This window comes from Daldinia decipiens (assembly GCF_022478715.1).
Source record: "Daldinia decipiens strain CBS 113046 unplaced genomic scaffold F4813scaffold_55, whole genome shotgun sequence".
NCBI classification, from domain to species: Eukaryota; Fungi; Ascomycota; class Sordariomycetes; order Xylariales; family Hypoxylaceae; genus Daldinia; species Daldinia decipiens.
In genome coordinates this window covers 1-20,682 of record NW_026054598.1, presented here as the reverse complement: position 1 = coordinate 20,682, position 20,682 = coordinate 1, and the positions used below count along the sequence as shown (strand labels likewise).

The 20,682-nt window shown below is 44.5% G+C and overlaps 7 protein-coding genes and 1 non-coding gene across 8 annotated transcripts; 2 read left to right on the top strand and 6 right to left on the bottom strand.

Moving 5' to 3' along the window:
- The first annotated feature begins 3,681 nt into the window (after positions 1-3,681).
- Positions 3,682-5,282, top strand: F4813DRAFT_285114 (Cloroperoxidase). The gene is made up of 4 exons (XM_049240533.1): positions 3,682-4,357; positions 4,426-4,666; positions 4,735-5,006; positions 5,070-5,282. Exons 1-4 carry the CDS (start codon positions 4,270-4,272, stop codon positions 5,255-5,257), a joined length of 789 nt encoding a protein of 262 aa, XP_049094933.1. The 5' UTR covers positions 3,682-4,269; the 3' UTR covers positions 5,258-5,282.
- Positions 4,725-6,498, bottom strand: F4813DRAFT_400436 (NAD(P)-binding protein; the record flags this gene model as incomplete). Its single annotated transcript, XM_049248264.1, has 4 exons — positions 4,725-5,642; positions 5,714-6,334; positions 6,393-6,437; positions 6,489-6,498. 4 exons carry the CDS (start codon positions 6,496-6,498, stop codon positions 5,428-5,430), a joined length of 891 nt encoding a protein of 296 aa, XP_049094932.1. The 3' UTR covers positions 4,725-5,427.
- A 783-nt stretch (positions 6,499-7,281) lies between these two features.
- On the top strand, positions 7,282-8,753 carry F4813DRAFT_376172 (class I glutamine amidotransferase-like protein). The gene is made up of 2 exons (XM_049245088.1): positions 7,282-7,650; positions 7,736-8,753. The coding sequence occupies exons 1-2, from the start codon at positions 7,635-7,637 to the stop codon at positions 8,419-8,421; spliced, it is 702 nt and encodes a 233-aa protein (XP_049094931.1). The 5' UTR covers positions 7,282-7,634; the 3' UTR covers positions 8,422-8,753.
- A 41-nt stretch (positions 8,754-8,794) lies between these two features.
- Positions 8,795-11,367, bottom strand: F4813DRAFT_376168 (gamma-glutamyltranspeptidase). Its single transcript, XM_049245087.1, has 2 exons — positions 10,570-11,367; positions 8,795-10,493 (listed from the first exon to the last, which is right to left on the bottom strand). The coding sequence occupies exons 1-2, from the start codon at positions 10,947-10,949 to the stop codon at positions 9,176-9,178; spliced, it is 1,698 nt and encodes a 565-aa protein (XP_049094930.1). The 5' UTR covers positions 10,950-11,367; the 3' UTR covers positions 8,795-9,175.
- Positions 11,368-13,270, bottom strand: F4813DRAFT_376167 (uncharacterized protein). The gene has a single exon (XM_049245086.1). It carries the CDS (start codon positions 12,972-12,974, stop codon positions 11,952-11,954), a length of 1,023 nt encoding a protein of 340 aa, XP_049094929.1. The 5' UTR covers positions 12,975-13,270; the 3' UTR covers positions 11,368-11,951.
- Positions 13,271-13,319: 49 nt separating this feature from the next.
- On the bottom strand, positions 13,320-15,567 carry F4813DRAFT_376165 (S-adenosyl-L-methionine-dependent methyltransferase). Its single transcript, XM_049245085.1, has 9 exons — positions 15,213-15,567; positions 15,011-15,150; positions 14,912-14,953; positions 14,779-14,845; positions 14,698-14,725; positions 14,612-14,624; positions 14,128-14,560; positions 13,979-14,063; positions 13,320-13,916 (listed from the first exon to the last, which is right to left on the bottom strand). The coding sequence occupies exons 1-9, from the start codon at positions 15,381-15,383 to the stop codon at positions 13,750-13,752; spliced, it is 1,146 nt and encodes a 381-aa protein (XP_049094928.1). The 5' UTR covers positions 15,384-15,567; the 3' UTR covers positions 13,320-13,749.
- A 1,915-nt stretch (positions 15,568-17,482) lies between these two features.
- On the bottom strand, positions 17,483-17,579 carry F4813DRAFT_t141. The gene has a single exon. It is a non-coding gene; the product is annotated as a tRNA-Thr (tRNA).
- Positions 17,580-18,043: 464 nt separating this feature from the next.
- F4813DRAFT_383571 (uncharacterized protein) lies at positions 18,044-19,744 on the bottom strand (the record flags this gene model as incomplete). Its single annotated transcript, XM_049245960.1, has 4 exons — positions 18,044-18,437; positions 18,591-19,103; positions 19,260-19,336; positions 19,445-19,744. The coding sequence occupies 4 exons, from the start codon at positions 19,742-19,744 to the stop codon at positions 18,044-18,046; spliced, it is 1,284 nt and encodes a 427-aa protein (XP_049094927.1).
- Positions 19,745-20,682: the final 938 nt, after the last annotated feature.

Here is a 20,682-nt window from a genome sequence, read left to right as displayed (position 1 = left end):
TGATTTCCGTTACGGACGAAGCCGAAAACGAGAGGAATACCTAGAGCTATGCGTAGCGGGAAAGGGGGTGATATGCATAATCTCGCATGGAAATCTAGGATCCGTACGATGATGTTCTAGGAAGCATTCGAAACGAGGTTAGGAATTGTTGGTCTAAGTCCGAATATATAGAAAATTTGAGTGCCTCAATTATGGAGGCTCCATCTTCTGTGTGAATGGTTATACCACAGCAACGTATTCTAAGTTTGAATATAAGAACCGTTGGTTTCCCCAAGATGTAGGAGCTACCTCCATAGCTGTAAGGTTATCTATAGGTATACATCGCTGATCCACTTTGAAAGCTGTCGTGATTGTTAATGTTGACAATCTGGATTTTAGAAAACTCTTAGGCTGTAAACGCTTTTGAGAGAAAGCTGCTGCAATTACTGAGCCATCAAACACCCCGTGATTTATTTTATTACTCTATGAAAAGGTACGGAAATTATCATTATCGGCAACAATCATTACTTAAATATCGGCTCTGAATTCTTAACTGCACTAAGTTAAAACACCCTTACTGGGGCCACCCTAGTGGGGGCCACCCATTTCCTATACAAAATTAACAATTTCGCATGTCTATAATTAATTTAAAGAAATAAATAAAAATATAAAATCTCTTATGTTTTATTTTTCGATTATTATAATAGCTTATATACATTTTATCACATTTAAAATCTAATATTTTAATAATAAAATAGTAAAGTATATTTTTAATGTTATTTTAAAAATTTTAATTTTATATGGAAATTTTATCAAATTACCATAAAACCTTATAAACGTTTATAATTTCTCAGATAAATAAGTTATATAACTCGCTTTAAATTTAAAAGTTATATTAAAATGTCCCTTATTTAACAATATAGATTTTACATTTATACCATATTAATTGGTAAAGTTATAAGCAATAATATCCTTTAATAGTTTTATATATAAATTTGTATGTATAACTATTAATGTATACTCTTATATTCATTTCACCACAGATATTAGCCCTGCCATTTTTTTTAATTTTTACATATATTAAAAATATAATACCCTATTCAAAATCAAAGACCGTATATTTTTTATCCATTTTTTTTGAATTAAATACAAATATGCGAAATCGTTGATTTTGTATGGGAAATGGGTGGCCCCCACTAGGGTGGCCCCAGTAAGGGTGGTTTGACTTATTTGCTAAGTACGCTAGCTGGAATTAATACGTATTGTTTTGTTTACGTGATTGTGTGGAAGTGTTTGTGGCACGTAGTCTAGGAATTGATCTATTATTGAAGTGTCAGGATTCTAGATGTCTGATCTAGAACAAAGGACGCCATTAGTATGTAAGGTAGGTAGGTAGTCATAGGCTCTCATAACTGGTAGCTTAGAGTTACTCGTTGAACAACTAAGTTGTTCCCTAACTTCTTGGCCCACCTCGTGACATGGTTTCTATATCACATTTAACTTTGATATAGAAAGAAAATAAGCAAAACTAAATTGGGTTAGACTTAATGATGGAACGAGTTAGGGAACAAGTCTTGCTATAATATGTGATTGGGAGACTACAATTAGATATATTAATATGTGGGATTTTAGTAAGAATGTTTATATAAATCAGGCATTGCCCTTCACTCGGGGAGAAGCTCAGTGACTTAACTAAGGCACCTACCAGGTAGGTAAGATGCATCTGGTACGGCTTATATACTGTCTTTTTAACAGGCTCTCTAATAACAGCACTTATTATCCTTTGGGCATAGTATTAATGTTTTGTTGTCTCGATTCTATTACTGGTTTGTATCTAACAAGGCTTGTGACGCTAGATGTTAAATGAGCCCCTGAGGCGATGGTACTGACCATGTCATACAGTGGCTAAGGAGCTGTCACATAATAGCTATCCCGAGGCCTCGCTAAGCCATAGTGTGCGCGTGCTAGTCTAGGCATCAATTTACGCTATAATACGTGATAGATACGACTTATCTGGTAACTGATACCTTAATACGCGTCGCCTAAGCCTCGCTCTATATTCTTCTAGGGTTCCTCTGATAGCTTGCCTTAGACATACCTCCGGATCCATTCATTCATTCTTTTATCTATGTAGTGTATAGCATTCATATGAACATGATGTTCATAGCATATGAAATGTGATATAGTAGATTTTTATTTTCTAGCTTACCCTGTTTTTATTGACCATCTTTCTGATGTCTTATTAGTTCCTTGATTTGTTTTTCTTTGGTCTCTTTTGATCCTATCATGCGTTAAACTATGCGGAAGGATTGAGACTTAGATGCTCTGTAACCCGTTAATCACAATCATTCTTAGAACTGATCGTTACCTATGGTATATTTAATTTTCGCCTATATCGAGCTATTCCTTTGTTATGGATTTGACCAAGCATTGGATGCCATTTAGCTCCGGTCTGATTATTTGACATATGTGCCTGCGAATATGGGCCTGGCTGATGGCCATTCTGGCGAGCTATCCTTGCTGTCGCTATTCTGCACGGATAAATTTTCTTAGGGCTTCATCATGCGTCGATAACTATAAACATAAAACTTCAAACAACAGCTTCAGCGAGTACGATGCTGGTAACCCGAGATATAGATGTATGGTCATGACGCGCTGGCAGGGCAGGCGTTATACTACAATCATAATGTAAACTTACCTAGGTAGGTATTCAGGTCTAATTAAATACATCTAACCCATCTTTATTTGGCAATCGTACGAGAATTGAATAATATATTGCAGTCGGTGACCGGAAAAGGAAGTAGAATCGTGAATTCCGACTCTCTGCGTAATCGTATTGGCGCATCGAGCTAGTCAATTCATAGAAAATTTACTATCCCGAGCCTGAAGATAGAGTCTTCCATCAAGCTTCTCGTCTTTGGCAAGCTTGGATAGCTATCCTAAGCCTCAATACCGTGTTCGAGGTATACGTTTGTACTATACTATTACCGCCAGTGACGTGGCATGAACTTTTAGTACTATTGAACTTCTCGTTGGCCGGTTCGGATGTTTCGAATTAACTGCCATACTAAAACGAACGAATAGTCATTACTCCGTTACTCCGTTACACAGCCACCCTCTTGGGTGCAACGGTACTCTCCTTTAGTCATGCGGTTGATTGATCCATCACGACTAACAAATGGGGCGTCAAGAGCACGAGCCTCTCGGATATCCCGTTGGAGGCTGCAGTATCGAATGTGCCTAATATTTATCGGCAATTTTGTCTGGGCAGTCCCTTATGAGGCTTCTTCGCAATGAAGAGATATGTGAAGAGATATGTGAAGAGATATGTAGAAATATGATTCATGGGGTAGGCGGGTTAAGTGAGGAGTAAATTATTTTAGTCGTCTGTCTTCTACCTAAGCCCGAGCGCTTAGTATATAGTGATACTCGAACGCTATAATGTGTCATAATACATAATTAGTTTTGGATCGGGTTAAGATGATACCATATGGCTGTGGATTGTAGAGTCGGTACCGAAGCGGTTAGGACTCAGCCGCACTTCCTCGTTAGACGTGAGATAGAATACCTATCTCCGGATCTCTTATACATAATTCTCGGACCAATGGTTCTGGCCGATTTACCCCTGGATTCGGTACTTTCCCGGCTCCACTCGTGTATGTATACAGTCTGACAGTCAGGGCAGTGTGGCAGCTTTGGGTAAGTGTTGCATGAATATCAACCCCATGTTTGTAATTAGTGATTGCTCACTCGCTGGAAGACTCAAGGAATACCTCGAGGAGCATATCGAAAAGGCATTCCAACCAATAAGAATGAAACCGTATTGTCATTTATTATGACTGCTCCGCCGCAGGATCGACAGTGGAGCAACTCTAGAGCGCGATTCCCGCTCTTCGGACTCGTCTCCACGATAGAGCTTCGAAGCTAAGGTCTCCGGATCACAATCCGGTAGGTCTCATCGCCGGGGTCCGCGGACAAAACTTACCGTCACATAGGGCTTCTATGCATAGAAAATGAGGGAATTTAGGTGTGGTGATACTGCGTATCTGCAATACCGTTGCGACTGTTAAATCGCTGCCTGCGATGGTGACGTGGCACCCTGACCCTACGTCGACAGCGTCCGGAATGTTCATTCTTTCGATAATCTCCGGTCCGTTGTCTGAGCCGCTTAACCGAAAATGAATCTACAATCAATGTATTAGAAGTATTTAAGGAAGCTGGTACGACTAACAATATATCATCTCAACAAGATCTAATATCATCAATAAGTCAAATCCAAACTAGGTCGAGATGAAGCTGGTGTACCTGTCCTCCGCCGTGGCCTTTGGCTCCGCAATCGCCGATACAGTCCCGTGGGAAGGTCCCGGACCGAGCGACGGTAAGCTACCCACCAAAACTCGGCCGGAGCAAACATCGAGTACCGCGTCGCTAACACTAGAAATAAAGTGCGGTCGCCTTGTCCCATGCTCAATACTTTAGCAAACCATGGGTTTCTACCTCACGATGGAAAGAGCATCACCGTGAATAAGACAGTAGATGCTCTATCTTCAGCGCTAAATATCGTCCCGGAGCTCGGCAGCTTCTTGCACGAATTCGCGGTGACTACGAACCCTCAGCCTAATGCGACGACCTTCGACTTGAACCATCTTAGCCGTCATAACATATTGGAGCACGATGGCAGCTTGAGGTTTGTTTCAGAGTCACGAGGATATCTTTTCGTTTAGATCATAAATCACTAATCCAAAGGTCCCGTAGTCGTCAGGATTCTTACTTTGGTCCTCCGGACGTCTTTAACGAGGCTGTCTTTAACGAGACCAAGTCGTACTGGACCGGAGACATAATTACTATACAGATGGCAGCCAACGCGCGTGTGGCCCGTCTTATGACTTCGAACCTTACGAACCCCGAGTACTCGCTTTCAAACTTGGGTTCAGACTTCAGTATAGGCGAGTCAGTTGCATATCTCGCCATTCTAGGGTCTAAGGAGACCGGCACCGTCCCGAAGACCTACGTGGAGTACTTGTTCGGTAAGGCGATGATGTCTAATAATTTATGAGTGCATTTAGAAGCTAACGGGGCAACTTTTATAGAAAACGAACGCTTACCTTATGAGCTTGGTTTCTCAAAGATGAAGGAACCCATGACGAAAGATGACCTGACCAATCTGATGGATAAGATTATCGAGGCTCAGCATTTCCCCCAATCACCTGGCAAGATTTCGAAGCGTACTGAGAGGCCTTCCGAGAAGCGTGCTGAGAAGCGTTGCCCATTCCACTAGATGTGAGCCTATGATTCGTAGAGTTGGTTCGATTATCCTAGAGCTTGTATCTATGAGTTGATAGCTGGATGTGTACATACCAACGTAGGTACATACACTTGATTTCACCATTCACATAATTATCACTCCAATGATCTTCTAGCAAATACTTTGCGGAACTTAATATGCCTTTACACATGTTCGATAGCAGACACGGCCGTTGTTCCGGCGTCTACCGTGATATTACTCCCAGTGATCCAACGAGCTTGCTCACTAGCCAGGAACCTAACCGCCGTTGCACAGTCCCATGCGTTACCTTCTGTTCGCAGGAGAGTCCCGTCTCTTCGCGCTTCTCGAGTTTGTGCGCTTATTCCTTTTGCATATATCATGGGCGTATAGAGATAACCTGATAGGATTTAGTGTACGGAAATGGAAATAAACAGGGAATAGTCTCGCTGCTCGCTGCGCCTCGCTTACCTGGGCAGACACAGTTCACGCGAATACCATCCGATCCGTGATGCGCTGCCATGGCACGCGTCATGTTCAGAACAGCACCCTTGCTTGTCGGATATAGCAAATGGGGAGTGCCCCCTACTAATCCCGCGACCGATCCAATATTAACAATACTTCCTCGAATCCCTTCCGGCGACTCGGTATTCTTACGCATTTCGGGCACGACAAACTTGACCATGTTTGCCATACTTGTGACATTTACGTCGAGCCCACGACGCCACTGATCCAAGTCAAATTCCGTCGCAGTGCCTCTGGCGCCCATGATGCCTACGTTGTTGACCAGAATGTCAATTCGCCCAAAATTGGACAGCGCCGCATCTACAATGTTTTGGCAATGGATAGGCTTCGTAACGTCGCCCTGGCAGCTAATACTCTCACCTTTGCCTTCTGCTTCTATCATGGCGCTGGTGCGTTTAGCCCACGAGGGGTGCACATCCGCACACACGACAGAGGCTCCATCCTCGGCCAACATAATCGAAATTGCTCGACCGTTACCAAGGCCATCACCTTCGCAACCCGCTCCTGTCACGATAGCGACTTTCCCCGCAAGAGATCTCGACGGCCTTGGAGGAATGTTATCCACCACTAAAACCGAGATTAGCGAATTGGGTAATTACGAAAGACTACCCTTTGACCCGCCTACAAGTTCTCCTTTCTATACTGAATGCTCGTCGTCCTATCGAGTGGGCTGTAGATTTTCAGCTTCTTAGTCGCAGACCGTTGCTCTTCTGAGACGTACAATAATACATTGGAGGCGCCGATGTGAGGGGGGCTGGACCTAGTGGGGGGTGTTTGGTCTTCGTACAAGGTACTGAAGACACAACCCGTTCTATTAAATGCGATCGAGCATGATGATATAATACATTTCTAACGCCAAGGCAACCCATACTCAAACCTGAACTGTCATATCTTAGACGATATAATTAATTACCTACTAAAGTACCTACTATACCAACCATAGATTGAAGACACAATAATTACACTGCGTTGGCAACCTTGTAAAGAGTGTTTATAAATTGCCAAGGAGGGACTTTTGCTGCGAAGGAGCAGGTTATCTGTCGGCTTAGTTATAACTCAAGTCAAGTTGAGTGTTAGTTGATGCATCTTCAATCGTGGGGAAATCTCAATATAGAAGATCTTCCCATATCAGACCATGTAACTTCACAATCCACATAATAGCTATCCTCGTAGAACACGATACTTAAAATTACATTAATAACCCACTGCCAATCGACAAGGATTATAGTATCTATCGTTGTCTCGACTTTATACGCATGGTAGTTAGATTTAATTCATAGGATTTAAGTGAAACTATCACCATTGGATTCAACTCTCATTGATGACATGACATAAGATATAGCTCAATTCTCCTAATTCTCTCCGATCTAGTTCGGAGTCAATAGACTATACGAAAGCTGTAGATCGATATCAACATATGCAAAGGATTAGTCACTCCTGTCACGTTCGTGGACTCTATGGATTCGATCCATGGATTATGAACTTAATGGAGTGGGCATGTCCAGCCAAAGAGTCGGTAAAGACAACGTTCCCCAACTAGGGCCAATGCGGCATCCTTTAACGCTATAGTAAGAAGGTATCAACACAAAGGATGCCCCATGGATGCCGGCATACACCTGCAATTAAAGTGCGGCTCACGAATGATCTCATTTACAATCCCTGCGTCCTATATCTTCTCAAAAGTGCTTTCTCCGATATGTCTCGGATTAATTGACTAATTGTCCCACGATGCACGGAATTCTAGGCTACCACGATAGTCATTGTGTCAACTTATTTACCTTGTATATAAACATCTATCGATGCCGTATTAGCAACGTCTCACTCTGCTTAAACTAAAGAAAACGGAACTCGGATCACGTTGCCCATCATGGTTAACATAACTGGTAAGTCGTCTTTGCCATCGACCTGCCTCTGCCTATTATTAGGTGGACAACAGCGCGTTTCGCTCTAGCTAACCCGATACCGTAGCACCCCTTCGTATCGGCTACGTGCTGTTCCCGGCCTTCACATCTATAGACGTCTTCGGACCTTTGGGTGTGCTAAATCTGGTCTCCATGAACTATAACTTGACGCTATCGCTGCTATCGACGGACCTGGAGCCGATCAGCGTGGATCGTACCATCATAGGCGGCGTGGGCAGCGGCATGGGCGCTGTGTCGGCGTCGCCCAACTTCACCGAGTTCGTTCTCCCAACGCACACTTTCGACAACCCGCCGGATCTCGACGTGCTCTTCGTTCCGGGAGGGTTCGGCACCCGCAACATTAACGGAACGCAGCCCCACGTCGATTGGATCCGCAGCCGCATCGAGCAGGAGCCTAAGCTCGACTACTTGATGAGCGTGTGCACTGGCGCCTCGCTTTTGGCGCGTACCGGCAAGCTCGAGGGAAAGAATGCCACTACGAACAAGGCTGCCTTTAACTGGGTCAAATCGGTCGAACACGCGGACAAGGTCAACTGGATCGCCAAAGCCCGGTGGGTCGTCGATGGGGATATCTGGACCAGCTCGGGAGTCAGCGCCGGCACGGATATGACCCTGAATTGGGTTGAGCATCTGTACGGGAGGAGCGAAAGCGAGAGGGTGCGAAATCTCATGGAGTGGAATCCGATGAACCAGACCGATGACCCGTTTGCCGAGTACTACGGACTGGTGTAAGTCACCAGAGGTTGAAGATTCGCGGTTCGTGTTTCGCGTTTCTTAGCTCTGAACTGCGTCAATTATACCCCTTAAATGGCACCATACGCGTACTTATAATCATTGCTTTACTTCGTTAGGCGAACATAGCCATCGATGGGTTTGCCTAGTAGAATAGGGCAGTGAAGGTTGCCAAAAGGGGGTGAGAGTAGATTTAGTAGTGACGATGAGATAGAATGATCAAATCAACTTTAACCGCCAGTTTTTGAGTTTCAACTAGTTACGGGCTACGGTGACATGTTGGAGTGAAGCGGCTATAGCTCATTATACTTGCCAAGTGTGGTTGATTATTGTCCACGTTGCCTGGAGAGTTTTTCGAATTGTTGAAAAACTTGGCGTCTAGAGTACACTAACCTAACCTAGTCTTCTAACCTAGGTAGATACCTAGGTACCTATGTAAGTACTAATATTTCTATCTGCTTACTATTGGCTAAGGTACTAAAAGAGGCTTGCCAAAGGGAAGGTAAGATATTAAAAGCACGACAAGTGGCACGGAATGCTAGGGATGAGGAATTACCCGCATGAAGAGGCAAGTAAAATATCCAGTCAAGTAAATAATATTTGCTATTTTCAATGGTCGACGACAAGCTAGTGGAAGCTACCAACTTGGCATAGGGGTAGAGATTTTGAGATACAATCAATACAGGTCGGATATCAAGGATATCATATTAACATAATGATCATCTCATAAATTACAGTGCTGACCCCAAGATTCTTATACGGCGAAGCCACCCGAGTTAACCTGCCGTGGTTCCCCAGCCGCCTCGAAAGTTCCATTCGGCAGTAATCTTAAACCCTGCGCTGTGCTCTGACCCGGTGCCACCCAAGTCACATTATGGCCTAGCGACTGCATGTACGCGACGGTGCTGTTGTCGTAAGAGTACTCGAAGGAGGTCTGAGGAGGGCTGAGCTGATCGTGTAGCCTGGGTGCAGCCAGCGCCTCGGCTGTCGTAAAATTCTGATCGAGTACGTGGTGAATATTCTGGATGGTGGCTGTGATGATGCGGCTACCACCGGCGGATCCTATAACGAAATACAACTTGCCATCGGCTGTCTCGACTATAGTCCCTGAGATCGAGGATAGAGGTCTCTTGCCCGGACGAACGAAGTTTGCCGGGCTCGGTATGTAGCCAAACGCGTTACTCGAGTTGGGAATAGAGAAGTCATTCATCTCATCGTTCATAATGACACCGGTCTCAGGTACAATCAAACGGGATCCGAAGAGCAAATTAATAGTTGTCGTAAGGCTGATAGCTAAGCCGCTCTTATCGGCGGCGACAATATGACTTGTGCCCGGAGTATCGAGGCTCTCGAGACCGGCAGGGTCATAGTACGAGACGTTCTGAGTTTTGAAATCGGAGATTTTGGAGCGTACTTCAGCAGCGGTCGCATCAGAAATCATGGACTCCTGGTACTCGTCAAGCCCTTCAACGAAGGAAGGATCACCAAGTTCGGATCGTTGACCATAAGCAAATTTGATAGCCTCGTCCAGTCTATGAGTAGTCAAGTTGACCGCAGCAGGATCGCCAAACCCCTCATAGCCATCAGCGATTTTCAGCGCACTGAGCGCTACCACGCCACTTGCCGGGGCGCTGATGCTTGTGAGCTTATAGCCTCGGTATTTGATTTCAGAAGGCTTCCTAATCGCAACTGTGTAGTTCTTCAAATCATCTAGCGTCATGGTTCCATTCTTTCCTTGCAGCGCTGCTATTGTCGCCTTAGCAATAGCGCCGGTGTAAAATGCATCCGGACCCTCGTTGGCGATGACTTCCAACGTGTCGGCGTAGCGTTTGCGCGTTATGGTCTCGCCTAGCTTGACAATATAACCCTTCGGGGCAAAGTCGATTGCCCAGGCTGGGTCATCCTTTAGAAAATCATTTGGCGTTGCGGATGCTATATACTTGACGAGATCTGCTGTTACCTCGAAGCCTTCCCGAGCGACCTTGATAGCCGGCTTTACCACGTCTGCCCACGGGAGCTTCCCGTAGTTTTTATGCAGATACTCTAGCCCTCTAAGCTCTCCAGGAACACCGCTACAGCTCTGTTAGCACCACAATTCCTCTAAGAGACAGGGGTATTAAGTGTCCATCTAGGCCGAGTTGGGATTACCTTGCCAGGCCGCCATATAAACTAGCGTCGGTGTTATTCTCGTACATATCCTCATAAGCAGCGGCCGGGGCCGTCTCTCGAAAATCGATGTACTCGTATTTCCCATCGCTACCACGAACAAGCATAAAACCGCCACCGCCAATGCCACTGTGGTACATGCCGATGACACCGACGCAGAACACAGTGCCGACAAGGGCATCAGCAGCATTTCCACCGGCTTGAAGTAGGCCGGTCCCAATCTTAGAGCAGACAGAGCTCTCAGACGCGACAGCGCCCAACCTAGGGACTCGTTCGCATGATCTCGCGAGTCCCGGGTGCGCCAAGAAGCCTAACTGCAAGACAGCGGCCGCGATACTTCTGAGGGACGGCATGGACGACATGGCGCTTGCGGGAGGTGGCTAGAAGGACTAGAAGGACTAGAAGGACTAGTCCGTGAAGATGCTGTCAAAGGAACTAGCAGACTAACAACATAAGAACAAAGGGCACACGACTGGCAAGACGGCCGTACTTGTACTCGCGCTACGCGTGCGGCATAAGCACGCAATCAAGGATTATCTACAGCGCAGTACCAACTCGGTAAGCTGGGCAGCTAGCCAGCTAGCCAGCTTGCATTAGCTTGGGTTTGGCTGGTACCTGACCCTTGACCGAGTGAGAGAGATGAGAGATAGGAGGGATAGGAGGGATAGGAGGGATTGAGGCTGTCGTTTTTCAGCTTACCTCTCGAATAGAGAGGCTTGGAAGAAAACGGCGACATTAATGCTTAACTTGAGGCATTATATAGAATGATATCTTTAGATAATAGGTATCCTTTGATATCATATTTATAACACCCCGCACCGCACTCGCCTATCGTATTATTACATCCCATCCTTTCACATCGCGTATTCTTGTATTCTTGTATTCTTGCATTCCTGTGGTAGGTATTAGGTATTCGATTCGCATTGTCTTGCCTCGTCTACCCTCAGCTCTATCCCGCATCATATGTTCCCGGTGAACGAATATGATAATTTCCGCCTCTAAATCCTTCCATGATATCCACGACACTAATAAAATGTTTATCGCGATGTTCCCGCTCTCTTCTTGACCGTCCTTCCTATCGAGGAAATTAGATTGCCCCAATCAAACAACCCCGGTCCACCAGCTAGCTGTTGACGCGATGGGCACCATGCCGTTGCATCAGGTGCTACCTAATTATTATTCACTAATATGAAATAATACGCCTCTTACCTCTGCCACCTGATATTTACCTAGGTACTGTACCTAGCTAGCATCCTGTGGAACACTCTTAACGAAATTTCTTAAATACTTTCAAGATGTGTAAGATAGGTAGGTAGATATACGAAAGCCAGAAATACTCTCACGTATCCTTCAGATTAAACTATTCATTCGCCGTCATCGTCCACCATTCGGCGACGCTTCCTAGTGCTACCGACGTTCGTCTCATTAAGAAGCCCACTCCCGGTAGAACTGAACTGCTTTTGGAGCTCGTCCATCTCGTCCACCGGTAGCTTGGCCGCAAATTCCTTATCCTTAGTAGCTCGACGCTGTTCTGAAGTCGCCTTTCTGAGAGACCTATATGCGTCGTAGAGGTTCTTGATGCTTGCCTCAGCAACAGGTAGGACCAGGTATTGTCCATTCTCTTCGTCATTTCCTATGTCCACCGGATCTCCTTTCACAGCCTCCACATACTTGAGGCTACCATCAAGTTCCCTGAAGGCGAGGACGATCTGTAGATCGTGTGTCGCATGGTTATACGACGAGTGCTTGACATCAAGCAAGTTGCCTAGCTTGTTCTTTGAAGGCAACTGTCCTAAGCTGAGGTCTTCATAGTACTCGCGAGATATTTTACGGCTCACTACTGCACTTTCGTCTGCTGCGGCAAGATATCGCTGGATAAGGACCTCTTTGTGATTTAGTAGCTTTGCATAAGCATGCTGGATTACCCAGACGTTTCGCAACGTAGGTTGCAAGGCCAAGATAGGATCCCCAAATTTCTGGGGCAGCATCGGGTTAGCTTCATCGTAGGTGATCAGCTGTGGACGGGGCATGCCGTGGACAGAATCGCGAAGTTTGTAGCTCGGTCTACGACCCAGGAGCGTGCATCCCAGTAGGTGGTTCAGCTCGCTTCCCGGATTAACACCAGGCAAGTCTTCCAATGAACCCAATTTCGTCTCCACCTCGTAGATCGCCTTGGATGCCCTATTCTGAATCGCAAGCATCATATCCTTAAATTCCTTAAGCAACTCGGATTGACGAGACCGAAGTAAGGTACTATTGGATTTAACGCTATGATCCTGCACTATAGCGCTATTTGACGAGAGCGCTGCTTCTACTAGTTTGCCGATGCCCTGGAGGAGCACTCCAAGCTGGGGTTGAGCTTGATTGGCGGTAGTCTGTGATTCCATGCTCTCGATTTGACTTTGATATGTTAGTTTCGAAAGGGCATACACCGTAGGAGATATGCTGAGAGAAATTGCGTGAAGTGAGAAGTGGTGTATTTGTCAACTCTGTGAGTCGAATGAAGGTGTGCTCAAATAATTGAAGATTTAGATAGTTGTTATGTTTATGTTAGAGGCTAAATGATAAAAAGGTCTTGGAATTGTATTTGTCGGGGTCGAAGAAGGGAAGAAGCATTTGTGTGGGGTAATTCTCTACATGTACATATTTTCTACATGTATTTTCTACATGTATTTTCTACATGAGACTTGGGGTGACGGAATATATAATTCCACTACATGATGCATTATATAGTTGCCATGTGCTCGTGGAAAGTTACAACTGTACGGATCGGCCTCTAGATATGGCTATTCACCACCAGCCACTATTTAACGAGTCTTGATGTATCAGAACAGAGGTTAGATTCATACTTTACGTTTCGTTATAGGTTTTTTTGCTTTTTCTTTTTTCAACTTTTTTCAACTTTTTTTTAACTTTTTTTTTCCATTCGGAAGCTATGTCTTATACAAGGAAGAAATCCTTCATCATCCAATAAAACAGCCACCAGACTGTTTCCGGGATTCTCAGGTTAGGTACGTATCCAGCGTATTCGATATCTGCTGGCTCCCGTGTTACCTATGCGCTTATCTGCTTTCCATTCTATTCAAATGAATAAATGCCGTATAGAAAGAAGCCTTTGGGGACTACACGTATATATAGAAGAAATATATAAACATGTAGTCGTCACGAGGTAGTCCCTGCCGTCAGAGGTTTTCGACCAACCATTATTCTCGTAGGGTAATAGGCGTGTACATCAGGCGAGCGCATATCGCGTCGTAGATGTGCAGCATAGACCTGGATCTCCGACGGGGTCCAGCCCATGACCATAGTCCACAAGTAAGTCAAGAATCCTACGGGAGAAGTAAGAATCAATAATAAGACGACCCGGGACGTTTAGAAACCGATATCATACCTTCAATGTCCTGTCCTACAGCAAGCCCGGTGTACAAGCCAATCTGTCTAAGTTTTTCGTCTCGCGGCCACCCACTTAATGCGGTCTATAAACGGAATGTTCATTTAGTAATGCGAATGAAATCTTCATATCGGCGCCCCAGCACGTACCTTGATGTCGGTCTCATAAGTGATTTCGAAGCCCGCAGCCTCCATCGCTTTCCTTTGCAAGTCATCTTCTATAACGTTGAACGTGCGACCTGTCTTCTTTCCAGCCTCTGAAAATACCTTGCTCCACTGATCTAGAGGGGACCCGTCTTTAACTGTGCCGTCGTCGCTCGTGATCATACACGAAGATTCCTGACTCTCCAAGTATCCGCCGGGCTTTAGGGCCTGGTAGGCTTCTCTGAATAGGGCGTACCAGTCTAGAATAGCACCCACTAGCCAACGTATATGAATATAGTCGAAGCTATTAGGCTCGTACGTCCACGGCTGTGTTACGTCGTCAACCTCGAATCTTAGGTTAGGCGGGATCCATTGCGGCTGCTGCGGTGAAACGTCGACACCGATCACTTCGGCGTTAGGATACTGATCAGCAAAATCACTGGATCGTGTTAGCTCGTAGTGACTGTTGTTAGAAATCCTGAATAGTTACATCGCCCATATCCCTAAGAAAATTGTTAGTTAATTGTTAACTTTTGAGCAACTAGACTATCCGTTATATCATTTCGTAGAACTCACCAGTACCGCAACCCACGTCTAATACTTTCTACAGTATGTTTAGTGTAAGTCACAAGACGCCCGTATAATGGGTTTGCTCACTTGAACGTCGTCACTAAGAGGAGCAGCAAGGATTTTCCCATCCAGCATTATCGTCGCGGTATGATGACTAAAGATCAAGGTTGAGCGGATTTATTTTTATATGAGTAAGAATATGACTAAGATTGGAACTTACAAGATATCCATGGACTCATCGTGAATAGCATCGTTGGGGCCCCTTCAATATACATCAGCACCGGTGAGTCTCGTATTGCCATGCCATAGTGGTTCTTACCAGGATAACGCGTTACCGCGTTCGCTATGATATGTGCGACCATGAACAGTCCGATACTCGAGGATACTAGCAGTTAAGGATGCGGTCGAGCTGGCGGCATCTTCAAAGGAAGAATCATCATCCTCGCGCACGTTAACGGGCTAAACCGATATTTAACTAATCATTTTCTCTTATAGTAACTTGAAGCGCGTTCCTAACATACTGGTAAATGAGCCCAATGCGACGCGGGAAGAATATGGGGACTACTAGTCTGTGATATCTGATATTGGGACGAGGGAGCGTCTGCTGCTGGAGATACTACTGGCCCAGCGGTAGCACCCGTAGTAGCCGTACCCAACGCTGTCGCCGGTGTCTTGGCAGATGGGTCGGACATGTTGCTAGCTACACGTTGTACTTCTCCCGACTAGGTTAAATAGTTCCCCGTTCGTGTAAGTGAAAAATATCTAACAACATCCAAGCCTTTAACTCCAAATTATATGAAATATGCTTTCAAAGGTTTATAATGTTCGAGTCTCGTTCGATTACAAGAATATAACAGGGGTCATCTAAGAAGAAGAATTCGAACTTCTCTAGAAGCGAAAGAAGATGGATAAGCCAGTGATATTGTTGGTGGTAAGACGTTTGGCAGCAGGGAAGGGGCCGAACCGCATATGTGTCGATGCTGGCTATGACTTACAGGGGAAGAAGCTCTTACATACATACATAATACATACGTACATATCTAGGTACCTAGTACCCGACTCTACTATGTATACATTACGACATATTGAGTTTTATGTACTGGGATCATAATACATAGAAAAGCCCATTGAACTACATTAAGTTACCTATTGGTTGATACCTAGAGCAGCAATACAATATAGGTACCTACATAGGTACGCAACATGCACGTTGGGTATAAGGACCGACGAATTATGCGTGTTAGTTACATCGATGATGTCTAGATATGCAGAGATGAGACCAAAGACTCTCGAATTGGAGATTGGAGAAGACAGCTGGCCTGGAAGAATTTGCCCCCCTCTCCTTAGGATTCCACTGGGGTCTCGAGCAGGCCAAACAAGTATCTATCACCTCCTTCCGAGTGGTCTGACGGTATCTCCCACATAGTAATTGCTGTCTCCTATTGGAGCACATAGTTATGTCAACAAGCTTACATCAAGCTGCCCATAAGAGAACTGTCTACCATGCCACGTTGTGCTTGTCATATTTCTGATACCGAAACCGAACTATCCCTGCCATAATCGCCGGAGAAGAGCCCTCGATGATTCACGGGTCGTACAGGATGACCAATCTCGAGGATTTATTTACGACTTTCCTGTTGGCCTCGGCCGCTACGACTTTAGTTTGCATAATAATTGCCATGGATTACCCAAGGAAGCAATGAAACGAACGACTTATCTCTTTAACCTTCCCCCACGTAGACCTGTATATACCTACATAGGTAGGTATGTATAGAGCACAGTTAGACGGAGATAAAAAAGACACGCACACCGCCTCTAGAAACTGTTGAACATGACTGCATTGCCTGGTTGTACACGTGTATCTTGACCGCATATATTTAGGTGTACTTATTAAGAAGCTATTTGTTCCTGTTCCTGTTCCTGTTCCCGTTCCCGATCCCGATCCCGTTCCCGTTCCCGATCCCGCTCCCGTTCCTAGTTCCACTTAAGACCGAACTTTTAGTTAGCATGGAATGTTTCTTATGGGGCCGATTTGTTGTATTGCATAGGACAGGCCCGGCTTGTGCGGCATCGTTTCTTTTCTTTTTCTTTCTTTCTTTTTTTTTTTTCCCTTTCTAAGGGAGTTTATTTTTAAAGCCGAGCCCCCCTTCCTTGCCGGTCCTCTCCCCCTTAATAACCAGTGGCTTTCAGCCTGGTCTTTCGCGTGCATAATACGTACATGTACATGCATGTCTTTATAGGTAGGTATGTATCTGTTCGTAGAGTAGGTACCTAGCATATGTTAGCCGTAGGCGGGGTTTGGTCTGTTCCGATGGAGTTTCTCGGGAACTTAACGCGGGGATCGCATGTGAGTCCTATCGGCCGTGTCGAATCTACCGAATTTTCAAGTTACCTACCTTATCGTTATTCTATAAGTAAGATATGTACGTGTTGTTCTATCCCCTCCAATATCATGACTTCCAAACTGATACTTGATTGAGGTTTTACATGAAAGGCTACATGTTAAATAGGATCAATCGGGTAATCTTATCGCTTTTCGAAGAATGGTGTGGTATTAATAATAGCGATGTTGTAAAAAGTAAAAGCCGGTGTAAAAGAAAAGAACCGCCATCATGTCACATTTAAAACAGATTCGAATAACGACATTAAGTACATGTACCTAAGGTAGATTAGATACCTTCGGTATGTACATACCTACCTAAGGTAAAGAGAGGGGATAAAAATTTAGGAATACCTACTACATCTCGCAATTATAACCTTAGCAAAATGCGAAAAAGTAAGCCAAAAAAAATGCCCACTACTGGAGTCGAACCAGTCATCTCCTCATAGCTTCCTTAGTAGTATTTTGACAATACTAGTGAGGCGCATTACCGCTGTGCCAAGCGGGCTGTGACAACTTTGTTGGCAAAAGGCCCTTGTATAGAGGGTTTCTGTTAGGATGAGTGCTAGAAATTCAGGTTGCCCCACAATATACATGGAGTCAATAGGTACCTAGGTAGGTGTGCTACATGTATGTATTAGCCTATGTACCTCCTAAGCATTCAATTTCGAAGGCAATATCTTATTGTCCATTCATGTTGTTTTTACTGAAAAAAAGCATTCGGTATATGAGACTAAGACGTAGCGACATCCTCCAAATATGGTAAAAATAGGGTTCCAATATTTTGCCTCATTATGTACAGTTTTGCTAGCTGGCAAAGCAATTATTGATAATATAATATATTTACCTACTTATGTCTCGATGCCACTTTGCGTAGGTCCTTCTAAAGCTCGGGTATTGTCTCGGGTATTGTCTCGAGTATTGTCGTAACCGGTTTCTAAGATCCACAAGCAAACACGGCCATTTACTTCATTAAAAAGGGCATCTTGTCCATCTGCTAGCCTTGATTCTTTCGGTATCGGCCTCCACCTCTTGAATCCCTAGGCCCATGCGGTTCTTAGGGCCTATGTCTGAAAACAAATATCCCTGGGGCATATATTCTTCGGGATTGTCTCCTGGTACTTTGCCGCCGTATAGCCAGATAGCCCACGCCACAGGTCCCCAACGGTTCCACAGCGTCGGTTTGACATAGAAGGGATAGTTCCCGTATGGAATAGGTTGCGCAATGCGGCCCGTATTTGGATCAGGGTCGCCCAATCGTTTAAGCTCGAAGAAGCGCGGCAACGTTAGGTATCGCAACACGAAACGTCGGAGCGTGAGAATGGAGTATACGGTTGCGACGGCCGTGGTATCGGGCTCGGGTAACCTGCCAAGAGAGCAAATCGGTTAATCATAGCTGCATGATACCGAGAGGGGGGGGGGGGAATATGATCTGATAAGCGTGCGGCTTAAACGCCACCACCTATACTGTAGCCATACTGCAGTACAGAACCAGTAAGAAAATAGGGGGTCAACTTACATAAATGCCTCGCGCACCCTGCCACCGAGAAGGCTAATCACGATGTCAACTGCAAAAGGCCTCGCGAACCATGGCACCCAATATGTTATCATAGGAATTAATGCCCGGGCGGGCTTGGCGCACACGAGACTAGGCTTCATAGCTTGGACCTCGTAAGCCTGAGCCCAAGCCGCGACATCATCGGCAAACTCGATGCCGTCACGCCATCCCGACTCAGCGTATGTCAAGAGACCCTTATACTCGATACCCATAGCGTCGCCTACCGACTTCCAAAAGACGCCGTACGCACAGTATTCCATATCATTCATAGGTCGCCACTCGTACAGGCGTGCGAAGCGCGGCGGTTCTAATATGAACACAGATAGCGTGTATAGCAGATCTGCGTTGGAGATGGTCCCCTCCTTAACGTACTTGCTGTGAAGGAAGTTCATCCGGGCTAAGCCTTTCATGGCTCGCTCCGATGTGGGAGGGTTTAGCATGAACTCGCCGATTAAAGCTGATGTATCCTCGAATCTGTAGACTACTATTTAGTGACTTGCTATTCTATATGGATAGGTAGTATATGCCCCTTTCTGCTACAGAGTTGTGCGACGTACTCAGAGATAACAGGTATATACCCGATCATCGTATCAAGTACACTCCCATATAGGAATATCAAATAATTCTTACCTCTTGGGGCTCTTAACCGGATCTGTCAAGTTTCTCGTGCCAAGAAGTAAACGACTTATGCTTTCGACACCGTACGTCTAATAGATTCCCGTGCTGGCGTTAGTAAAATATCACCAAAAAACCCGGAAGGATGGAACAAAGATGCGGTATCTCATCTTAGTGATTTTCAAAACCGCCTAACCCACCTTGAAGAGTCCAAACTCCAAAGACAAGAAGTGTAAGAGCGGCATCTCCCACGTGGCCATGAACTTGACGACCTGCTGAGCTTCAACAGCTGTCATGCGTGAGAACGAGGAGCGGTCGGTATATCCAAGCTTTCGGCGTAGAGCATGCTCGCGACGGTAGCGTAACGCTCTGCATAACCCTACATATGCGAGGACGCCAGGGACGATAAGCTGTTTCCAAGATGTCGAAGACAGAATCGCCGAGAGCGGTAGCGGGATAATGACTACCGCTTCGGAGAGGTTGGGTATTGATAAATTCATTGAGGAATATGTGTAACTAGGTTCTTCTAGGTGTTCATAGTTTACTCGCAATTATTGAAGTACTATCAGGAATATGGGGTTTAAGTCTAATAGCAGATACCTAGGTAAGCTTTAAACATATAGGTAGACTTCAGTCAATATATGGAAATGGAGGGTATAAATAGTCGAAAGTGCGATGCCCACTAGGTTAGGTTACTTGACCCCGCTGGACCATGTAAGGTTCCTTACAATTACAATAGTGTATACCACCTAGGTACCAGGCTAATAACATCCTATTATTGTCTCTCATTATGTACCTACACATCTTCTATATGTACTAGGTACTATATGTACTAAGGAAACTAGGGCTAATAGATCTGATCTACATAAGTGTGTATCATGCATTTGTAATCCACTTTTCTGTTAACAGTGGGTAAGGGTAGATCGTCAGATCAGGAATATGCATCATTTCGGCAGATTTTATCATTAGTAACTTTAAACGTACAATAAAAATCCATTAAACGTATAGCATATCTACTTTTATGTGAAATAGTCCGATATGCCACCATTTATTTAATTTATATTAGGATTAATATCGTTTTTTAATAAATTTATAGTTTTATTTAATCGTATTATAATATTTATATTTAATTAAATATAAAATTTAAATAAATAAAAATTAATATATTTATAATTAAATTTAATACGTATATATAAGTTATAAATTTATATATTTAATTAAAATAATAATATAAAAATTAAAATTATTAATTTAATTATTAATGAACAAGAATTGGTATTTTTTATAAAGTATTGAACAAGACTTAAACGTCTTGGCCTTGGATCAAGCCTTATTAGACCTGGTATCAAGGACTTTTAAATGATGAAACTGATGATGAAAAGGAATGACTTGTATTAAAAGTGGATGATGCTATGTAAAATGGGTGTGTGCGACCATA

Bases quoted from the DNA above. Each gene is read 5' to 3' on its own strand.
- F4813DRAFT_285114 (XM_049240533.1), top strand. From the start codon at position 4,270: ATGAAGCTGGTGTACCTGTCCTCCGCCGTGGCCTTTGGCTCCGCAATC. The intron at 4,358-4,425 runs GTAAGCTACCCA...CTAGAAATAAAG, and splicing joins AGGTCCCGGACCGAGCGACG to TGCGGTCGCCTTGTCCCATG. The intron at 5,007-5,069 runs GTAAGGCGATGA...CAACTTTTATAG, and splicing joins CTACGTGGAGTACTTGTTCG to AAAACGAACGCTTACCTTAT.
- F4813DRAFT_376168 (XM_049245087.1), bottom strand. From the start codon at position 10,949: ATGTCGTCCATGCCGTCCCTCAGAAGTATCGCGGCCGCTGTCTTGCAG. The intron at 10,494-10,569 runs GTAATCCCAACT...ACAGAGCTGTAG, and splicing joins TTATATGGCGGCCTGGCAAG to CGGTGTTCCTGGAGAGCTTA.
- F4813DRAFT_376167 (XM_049245086.1), bottom strand. From the start codon at position 12,974: ATGGAATCACAGACTACCGCCAATCAAGCTCAACCCCAGCTTGGAGTG.
- F4813DRAFT_376165 (XM_049245085.1), bottom strand. From the start codon at position 15,383: ATGTCCGACCCATCTGCCAAGACACCGGCGACAGCGTTGGGTACGGCT. The intron at 14,954-15,010 runs GTAAGAACCACT...TGTATATTGAAG, and splicing joins CGCGGTAACGCGTTATCCTG to GGGCCCCAACGATGCTATTC. The intron at 14,846-14,911 runs GTAAGTTCCAAT...CTTGATCTTTAG, and splicing joins GATGAGTCCATGGATATCTT to TCATCATACCGCGACGATAA.